Source organism: Chrysochloris asiatica, unplaced genomic scaffold (assembly GCF_000296735.1).
Source record: "Chrysochloris asiatica unplaced genomic scaffold, ChrAsi1.0 scaffold00205, whole genome shotgun sequence".
NCBI lineage: Eukaryota > Metazoa > Chordata > Mammalia > Afrosoricida > Chrysochloridae > Chrysochloris > Chrysochloris asiatica.
The window spans coordinates 2,105,970-2,114,819 of NW_006408723.1; the positions used below are offsets into that span (position 1 = coordinate 2,105,970).

Below are 8,850 nucleotides of genomic sequence, written 5' to 3' on the forward strand. Positions count from 1 at the left end.
TTATAGACAGAGCACCACCTGGTAATGTCTCCCAAGCCAGGCACATTTGACTAAATTCTCATTAATATCCAGATCCCTTCCTCAATAGTCGGTCTCGCCTCCGTAAGTGGCATCACTAACCACATACGTTATCCACCATTTAGATAATTCGTCCTTACAGTTGCTTATGCCATCTAAGTAATCATCCGACTCCTCAGCACTCTCCCAAATACTACAGCCGATTACCTCTGCTCCACTTGATCTGCAGAGTGCTTACTTAGTCCATGCAATTTACCCTCCTGCCGGAACTTGTCCAGCTACCCTCTCCACTGGGCGATCGTGCTGCATCTTCCACAGGAAACTACCGCTCGCCCAGGCCCTCTGTCCCCTCCCTCAGGGGCCTGGCAGGAAGGCAACGGGCTCCTTCCTCTGACAAGCACCAGCAGATTCCATACGGCAGCACGATTGGACCCATCACAACAGACTTCGATTCTATTTTTTCGTGTTTTGCCTTTAAAATAAAAATTAGCAGTTAAAAACTGAAGGAAAACTACCCGACACGCAAAGGCTTCCAAAACCCCGCGCGACTTGATCACAAGTGAGCAGATTTTTCCCAGCTTTGGAATTCCCCAACACCTTGCCCGCGGCTCTACCCCCCCTCCCCCATCCCCGAGATCGCGGACCCACCCTCAGTTCCCCCCTCCCCAACGGCTCCACACACTGGAACATTCTAAACTTCTGCGCACGCGCTCTGCGCCGCCTAACGTCCCGGCATCGCCCTTTTCTAAATACGTATGGGAGTTCTCCGCCCCCACTCCTTAATGCTCTTCTAGTTCTTCCTTGGAGTGTCTTCGCAACAGACCTCTCATTGGTTGATGATGGAAGGAGGAGAAGCAACGATAGGGTAGGAGCCAGCCCAGGCCTTCCCGCAGTTTGCGTGGAAGGTGATTGGTCGGTGCTGTCGTCCAATCAGCATCGGGCTGTCGGATTCAAACCTGGATCGTTAGGCCCACGGTCGGTTGACCTCAGTTGTGTTGTTGCAGCGTCCCGGCGCTGGTATTTTTCTCTGCTGCTCCCTTTCTTTGCGTTCCTGACTCACCTTGCCCTGCTGCGCCACTGGCACGATGGCCCACAAGCAGATCTACTACTCGGACAAATACTTCGACGAGCATTATGAGTATCGGTGAGCTATCTGGAGGGCTCAGGCTCCCTGCGGAGCCCAGGGGAGATGTAGGACGCTCGGGCGGCCGAGTCTAGGCAGCCCCGATCCTCTTGCGTCTGAGCTCTGAGATCGGGACTGTGTAGCCTCTCAGCCTGTTTCTGCCCATTGTTCAGGTACTTTTGAAAAATAAAGGGGCTTTTTTTTTTGGAAGACCGCTTTCTTGTGGCCGGTTATTGAGTCAAAGCTACCAGGCTGGAAACAGGCGTAAAGCCTGCTGAGCAGCTTCGCCAACGGCTCCGGGAGGCCGTGGGGTCGGAGCCCAGCCGGGCATTCCCCCACGCCGTGCGGCCGCTCGGCTTTTTGCCTCCGAGCGGTCTGTAAGAGGCTCTGCTAACTTCCTGGCAGGCTTGCCGCGCATTCTCTGAGGCACCGCCCGAGTCCCGGAGAGCGGGACTAACGCAGCCGCAGTAGACGGCCGTGTGTTTTCCCGGTTGTAAAGTTAAACCCGCTGCCGTGGCGCCGACTCGGACTCTAAGCGGGCGGAGAGGGCCGAGTGGAGCTGCTCCGAAGGGTGTCGGGCGGGAGTTCGGGGCTGCCCGCGGTAAAGAGAATAAACTGCCTTTTAGCACAGAGATCCAAGGCTAGTCTCAGCCATGTCGATGGTTGGCTCGTAGGTAGACCCGGGCCTGAGCGAACGTGCTTACCCCAGCGCGCCACCAGGAAATGAGTGATTGCACCGAGAGGGAAAGCCCGAACCATTAGCTAAAATATTGCCTCCTGATTGGGACTCAAGACACAAGTCATTTCGAGAAATTGTCAAAGAGGCAACGTTTTGAAGCTAAATTGAGAACTTGGGCTGAGTTAGTAGATCTGGCTTTTTAAATTGCTAGTATTGGCCAAATAAACTTTTACCGTTAAGGAATAAATGCTTTTGCCTCGTGCACTAGGATATAGTTTGGGAAATAGCTAGCAAATTGGATTCGGCAAAGGGAGTTTAAGCAAAACTTGTTAGACTTAATTGTATGCAAGAGACTTGTCGGGGGTCCCAGCTTCAATAACCAGTTAAACCATTGTTTTACTGCTAAGAACTAGAACGTTGCATTCTGGGAAGGAACCAAAAAACGTAGGAGAGATAGGGACTTAGGTTCTCAGCCAAGTAAAGTAGCCTTGCTTTCTTCCTATCTTCTTACAGCACAACTGCAGAAATACATTCTGAGGGGACTGGGTGGCTCTGGAAAGTAAGCACTGGGACTGTGAATCCCCCACGTTGGTGGCTTGAGCCCACCAGCCACTCCATGGGAGAAAGCTAAGGCTTTCTGTTCTTACTAAGATTAACAATTTAAGAAACATTTACAGGGTCACTGAGTGACATCTGGGAAAGAAAGGTCATAGCCATGGGTGGTCTTTGCACCCCTTTCTCCAGTATCATGAAGTCTATTTTCACATGCAAAAAACTGGGAGTTTCTAGTAATAACGTAAATTTTTTCCCTTTGTTGTTAAGTGCCATTGTCTTTACTTTACTAGTGGCAAAAAAAATTTTTTTTAAACTGCCAAACAGGTTGATTCTGACTCATATGAAGCCTATGAATAGAACTGCCCCTTAGGGTTTATGAAGCAGACCTTTCTCCTGTTGTTGGTGGGTTTGATACAATAACCTTTTGGTTTGCCACCTAGTGCTTTAAGCATTGCACCACTAAGGGCACCTTTGTTGCTGTAGGATCAGCACTGGACAACAAACCACAAGGTCAGCAGTTAAAACTCACCAGCCGCTCCTCAGAAACTCCATATGAGGTCACTGAGTGGAAGCTGACACAATCAAGTAACTTGTGTCATTGGCGCCAGTCTAAAACTCAAAAATTCAAAAACCTGAAAACGTTTTTTGTAAACTTAACACAGTTCGTTTGTCTGCAAATGCATATTTCCCTTAATCTCTGGAAACATTCATTTTGAAAAATGTTTTTGATAAGGCCTGTATAAATTTCTAAAACAATATAAACATTAAGATACCTAGTAGTTATATTCTTTTAATATACCAGTATAATTACCTGATACTAGACTGTGCTTTCAAAATGTTGAAAACTGTACATTCAAAAAGTATAATATACAGAAGGAAATCTTCATAACTGCTATGCTACCAGAGTTCTTTAATGAAACAATATAGTATCTCATCTCCAGAGATATTTTTAATGGGAACTCTATACTGACAATAAACCACTGAGGAATGATTCTAGGGTGGTTTGTATATGGTGGTACAGCATCTGATACAAATGCTGTTAACTACATTTTGTATTGTTTGTTTTTGTTTTTCAGCCCTAGGTATTCTTGGAGGAGAGAATATACCAATGTTACCATTTAGTTGGGGGACCTTTTTATTCCCTTCCCTCTGTAACAGGTCCATGATACTGTTGGATTTGGAAATATAAATAGTTTGAAAGCTATCTACATGCCGTAAAATATAAGTAGAATTTCCATGTAGGCTTTAAGCTACTTAAAAATTGTTTCCTCATCAGACCTTGAAGAGCTTGTTTGCATGGTTTATGGAGAAGGTTGTTGTTGTTACGTGCCGTGGAGAAGGTAGTATATATTATATTCCAGAGGTTCAAGCCGGATTCAGAACAGTCCATGGAATGAGGGATGTCATTGCTGATGTCCAGTGGATCTTGGCTAAAAGCAGAGAAACATCAGAAAATGTTTACCTGTGCTTTATTGACTAAACAAAGTCTTTTGATTGTGTGGGTCATGACAAGCTGTGGACAACATTGCGAAGCATGAGTATTCTGGAACACTTAATTGTGCTCATGAGGAATCTGTACCTGGACCAAGAGGCAGTTGTTCACACAGAACATGGGAACACTGAATGGTTTAAAATTAGGAAAGATGTGCAACAAGGTTGTATTTTTTAACTATACTTATTCAACCTCTGTATGCTGAGCAAATAATCCAAGAAGCTGGGTTATATGAAGAAAAACATGGCTTAGAGGAAGACTCGTTAACAACCTGAGATATGCATATGATACAACCTTACTTGCTGAAAGTGAAGAGGATTTGAAACATTTACTGATGAAGATCAAAGAGCACAGCCTTCGATATGCATTACATCACAATGTAAAGAAAACAAACTTACCACTGGACCAATAAACAACATTCTTATCAATGGAGAAAAGATTGAAGCTGTCAAGGACTTCATTCTTCTTGGATCAACTATCAACACTCTCGGAAGCAGCAGTCAAGAAATCAAAGGACGTATTGCATTAGGTAAATCTGCTGCACAAGACCTTTTTAAAAGTGTTGAAGAGCAAAAATGTCAGCTTGAGGACTAAGGTGCGCCTGACCCAAGCCACGGTATTTTCAGTAATCTCATATGCATGCAAAAGCTGGAAAGTGAATAAGGAAGACCATAGAAGAATTGATGCTTTTGAGTTATGGTGTTGGAGGAGCATATTGCAAGGGAGATTGGGATGTTTTGGGTAACCATATGCCCAGTTTTTTTGTTGTTAAGTGCCATTGAGTCAGTTCTAACTCATAATGATTCTGTGTAGGGTTTCTGAGGATCCACTGGTGAGCTTGAACCGTCGACCTTGCTTTGCAGTCTGGCACATTATTCCACAGCGCCACACCAGGACTCCTCTGCCTAGTTTAGGCTCTGCCCGGTTTAGGAGACAGTAAATCTTGAGTGCAGATAGCTTTATCTTTCTCCCATGAAGTAGCTGGTGGGTGTGAACTGCTGACCTTGTTAGGCGTTAGCAGCCAAATGCCTAACCCACAGTGCAACCAGGGCTTCCTAAATGTGACTGTTGCTCCTGTTAAGTGCTGTCGTGTTGTTGCTGGTGGATTTGAACAAGTTTGACTTTGCTGTCCAGTGCTTACCCTACAGCACCACACCAGGACTCCAAACATAACCATGTTAAGTGCTGTTGAGTCAGTTCTGACTTCATAGACACCCCCGTATAGGGTTTCCTAGGAGTGGCTGGTAGATTTGAACTCACCTTGCAGTCTACTGCTTATCCTATAGCACTACACCAAGACTCCATAGAGTTGCTTTAAATAACTGAGTGTTTCAAGAATAAAACAATTTTAAATATCACAAAGATTTCTTGTGTAAAGTGATATTTCTATAGAACCCATGTTTACATAGAGCACTAACACTTGTATCTTTTCACAGGCATGTCATGTTACCCAGAGAGCTTTCCAAACAAGTACCCAAAACCCATCTAATGTCTGAAGAGGAGTGGAGGAGACTAGGTGTTCAACAAAGTCTAGGCTGGGTGCACTACATGATTCATGAGCCAGGTAAGTTTTGCAATTAATTAAAGTGTAACTGAATTAACGGGTAGTATTTAAAAACATTTTGCCATGAGTATATGATGTTGATGCCTTCTCTTTTCAAACTGAGAATTTTAAGACAAGGTGTTATATGCTGTCGACTTATTTCCAAATCATAGTAACCCTGTATACGGTTTCCAGGAGTGACTGGTGGATTCAAACCGTGAACCTTGTGGCTTAGCAGTGCAGTGTTTATCCTGCAGCAAGCACCACACCAGGACTGCATACATGAAAGTTGGAGTCACTTTGAGTGACTTAAAGGAGACTTCTGGTATGACACTGTAGGATAAGCAATCAATTGCAATGTTTGTGGTTCAAATTCACCAGGAACCTTATTACAGGATCGCTATGAGTCAGAACTGACTCAACAACAATGCTTTGAACAAGGAATCCTGGTGGTATAGTGGATTATAGACTGGACTGCTAATCTCAAATTCAGTAGTTCAAATCTACCAGTCACTGGTGGGAAAAAGATGTTTTCTCCTCCCGTAAAGGTTACACCCTCAGAAACCCTATACAGGGTCACTAAGAATTGGAACAGGCTTGGTGGCACACAACCACCACCACCAATTGCTTTGAAGAGAATGAGAAAGCATGCTGAATTAGGTAGAACTGAAACCATCTTGCTTTCATAAAATTTAGCCTTCTTAGGATTAGTATATAGAATCATAATAATTGTTCAAAAGATCTTTCTCCAGAAAATACAAAAACAACTAAGGTACTTAATTGTAGATTCCTGGGTCCTATCTACTGAAACAAAATTTTGGGGGATGGGCCCATGAATGATTTGCATTTTTATTAGCATACAGGTGTTTTTTTTAATGTATATAGGTAATATGTAGCTGATTTGAATAAGTTAACTCTTTCCATAAAGAGCTTTCCTTTGTGATGCTGTTGGATTAGAACTGAGCTGCTAATCACAAAGTCAGTGGTTCAAACCCACCAGCCACTTCTTAGAAACCCTATTTAGCATCACTAGATGGCACTTAACAACAATAAAGATACTACCCCTTTTTCTCCAGAGTGTTGTTGCTAAGTTCCATTCAGTCAGTTCAGACCCTGTGTAGGGTTTCCAAGGAGCTGCTGATGACTTTGAACCGCCACCCTTCCTGGTCCTCCAATGCTTAATCCTGCAGTGCCACACCAGGACTCCTTAACAATATTGATCATAGATTTACATTATTTTCTTTCCTTTCCACAGAACCGCATATTCTTCTCTTTAGACGACCTCTTCCAAAAGATCAACAAAAATGAAGCGTATCTGAGGATCACCAATGGGATAGTTTTCAAATTTAATGTATATGTGTATATATGGTAGTATTCAGTGAATACTTGAAAAATGTACAAATAATTCATCCATACCTGTGCATGAGCTGTATTCTTCACAGCAACAGAGCTCAGTTAAATGCAACTACAAGTAGATTGCTTTAAGGTGTTTAAACTTTTCTTCTAGTTAGTTTTTCTCTTAATTGAAAGTGCCTGTTGAACTTTACCTGTTACTTTTGTTTAATAATAAAGTTTTTATGTTGCATTTTGTCGCTGTTGGAAGTTATTGAATTATATTTTTTAAAGCTTGATATGATGGGAGTATTGTCATACTCTGGTGTGGCGCTGTGGGTTAATGCACCAGACAGCAAAGCCGTTTGGACTTTGGTTGGCAGTTCAAGCTTACCAGTTGCTCTGCAGAAACCCTATACAGGGTGCTATGGGTTGGAACCGACTCGATGGCACTTAACAGCAACTGGACAGAGGTGTGTCCGAGTGGCACAGGTTGGGATCCCAAAAAGCAAAAAAAGGCTACTTTGATCTTTCACTTGACATACAGACGATGGTTGGTGCCAAGGTTACACTGACAAACAGCGATATACCACATCTCTAAGATACATAGGGTGGGTGTTTATATACATACAGGGGAGCCAAGAGAAAAACAGCTAACCTATGATGGAAGGAGGCATTTTTGTACTAGTTAATAAGTCCCAATTGACGTTATCAGGAAGTCTGCATTTGGTGTGGTTTTTTTCTGTCCTATCTCATTGATTCATTCCCAGAGTCCTTTATAGGCAGAATCCATCTTGTGTTTGGGGCCCTCTCAAAGAATTTGGTCTATGTGAAGGGTAAGCACGTAATTTGACAAGCAGCTGGTTGTATGGCTCCATTTAACTTTGAAGAATCTTTATTATGTGTCTTTCAGTCAGTTCCAACCCATAGTGACCCTGTATAGGGTTTCCTAGGAGCAGCTGGTGAACTTGGAATCACCAACCTTGCTGTTCAAACAGACTTTGCAGTCCACTGCATTAACCCAGAACCAAGGAAATATTTAAAAGAGCCACAGTAGATTTTATAGCACATTCTCTTTGTTGTTAAATGTCTGAATCTGTACTGACTCATACCAACCCTGTATAGGGTTTCCTTGCAGAAAGTTTGGTTTAAACCACAAAGTTGGCAGTTCAAGCTCACCAGCTGCTACTTGGAGTTTCTAAAAAATGGCACACCACTTGAACAGGAAAGAAGCCCATTCTAAACTGCTTAATCTTTTTTTTTTTTAATTTAAGTTTTTTATTGTGGATTGAGTGAAAGTTCACAGGGCATATCATCAGTTCACATTCAACAATTCATATAACTTGTTTCATTACATTGATTATAATCCCCTCCATATACCATCAGTTAAAAGTATTTCTCTTTATCCACTTTAGCTTTTTTAAAAAAAGCACACACACACACACAAAAAAAACCCACTTAATCTCCAAGGGCACATTCTGCAAGTCTGCTTGCAGTTAATAGTCCTCTTAGTTGATGAATCTAGAGTCCTCAGCCGCTGCCCCTCTCCATACCCCCATCTCTGCCTCCATCTCTGGCGCTGCTGCTTCTCTGGATAAGGTCCCGCATTCTATTTGTGCTTTCCTCTCTTGATGGTCCTAGGGTCCTTTGTTTCTGGGCTTTAAGATTAGCCACTCCCCTTTTTTTCATTACAAAACTTCTACCTTTACAAGTGTGACAGTCGCTATTAGTCATGATAACAGTTATTCACTATTGAATCTTACAATCTTATCCCCATCTCTTTTCACCAGACCCATCTAGACAAGATGATAGCTATTCAATGGGGACTCTTTCTTTCCCCCAACCCTCATAAACTAAGCTCCCTCTTGAAATCTTGTAAGCCAGTCACTTCGTGCCTTTATTGTCCCCTCATTTTAGGTAGCCAATGTTTTAAGTTGCCTGTTCCTATCTACCCTGTGTACAGGGTGGATAGCATTGAAACTTGGTATTTAGAATAATTACCGTTCTGAGTATAAGGAGCTCTGGTAGCGTAGTGGTTACGAATCGGGCTGTGAACCTTAAGGTCAGCGATTCGAAACTACCAGCTGCTCCGCGGGAGAAAGATGAGG

At 43.1% G+C, this 8,850-nt stretch overlaps 1 protein-coding gene across 1 annotated transcript; it reads left to right on the forward strand.

Moving 5' to 3' along the window:
* Positions 1-1,039: 1,039 nt before the first annotated feature.
* Positions 1,040-6,998, forward strand: CKS2 (CDC28 protein kinase regulatory subunit 2). The gene is made up of 3 exons (XM_006872583.1): positions 1,040-1,162; positions 5,304-5,431; positions 6,666-6,998. The coding sequence occupies exons 1-3, from the start codon at positions 1,104-1,106 to the stop codon at positions 6,716-6,718; spliced, it is 240 nt and encodes a 79-aa protein (XP_006872645.1). The 5' UTR covers positions 1,040-1,103; the 3' UTR covers positions 6,719-6,998.
* The last annotated feature ends 1,852 nt before the right edge of the window (positions 6,999-8,850 follow it).

What these genes read in the sequence shown, in the direction of transcription:
- CKS2 (XM_006872583.1), top strand. Translation starts at nt 1,104, where the DNA reads ATGGCCCACAAGCAGATCTACTACTCGGACAAATACTTCGACGAGCAT. An exon ending in GACGAGCATTATGAGTATCG is followed by an intron (nt 1,163 to 5,303) that starts GTGAGCTATCTG and finishes ATCTTTTCACAG; the next exon opens with GCATGTCATGTTACCCAGAG. An exon ending in CTACATGATTCATGAGCCAG is followed by an intron (nt 5,432 to 6,665) that starts GTAAGTTTTGCA and finishes TCCTTTCCACAG; the next exon opens with AACCGCATATTCTTCTCTTT.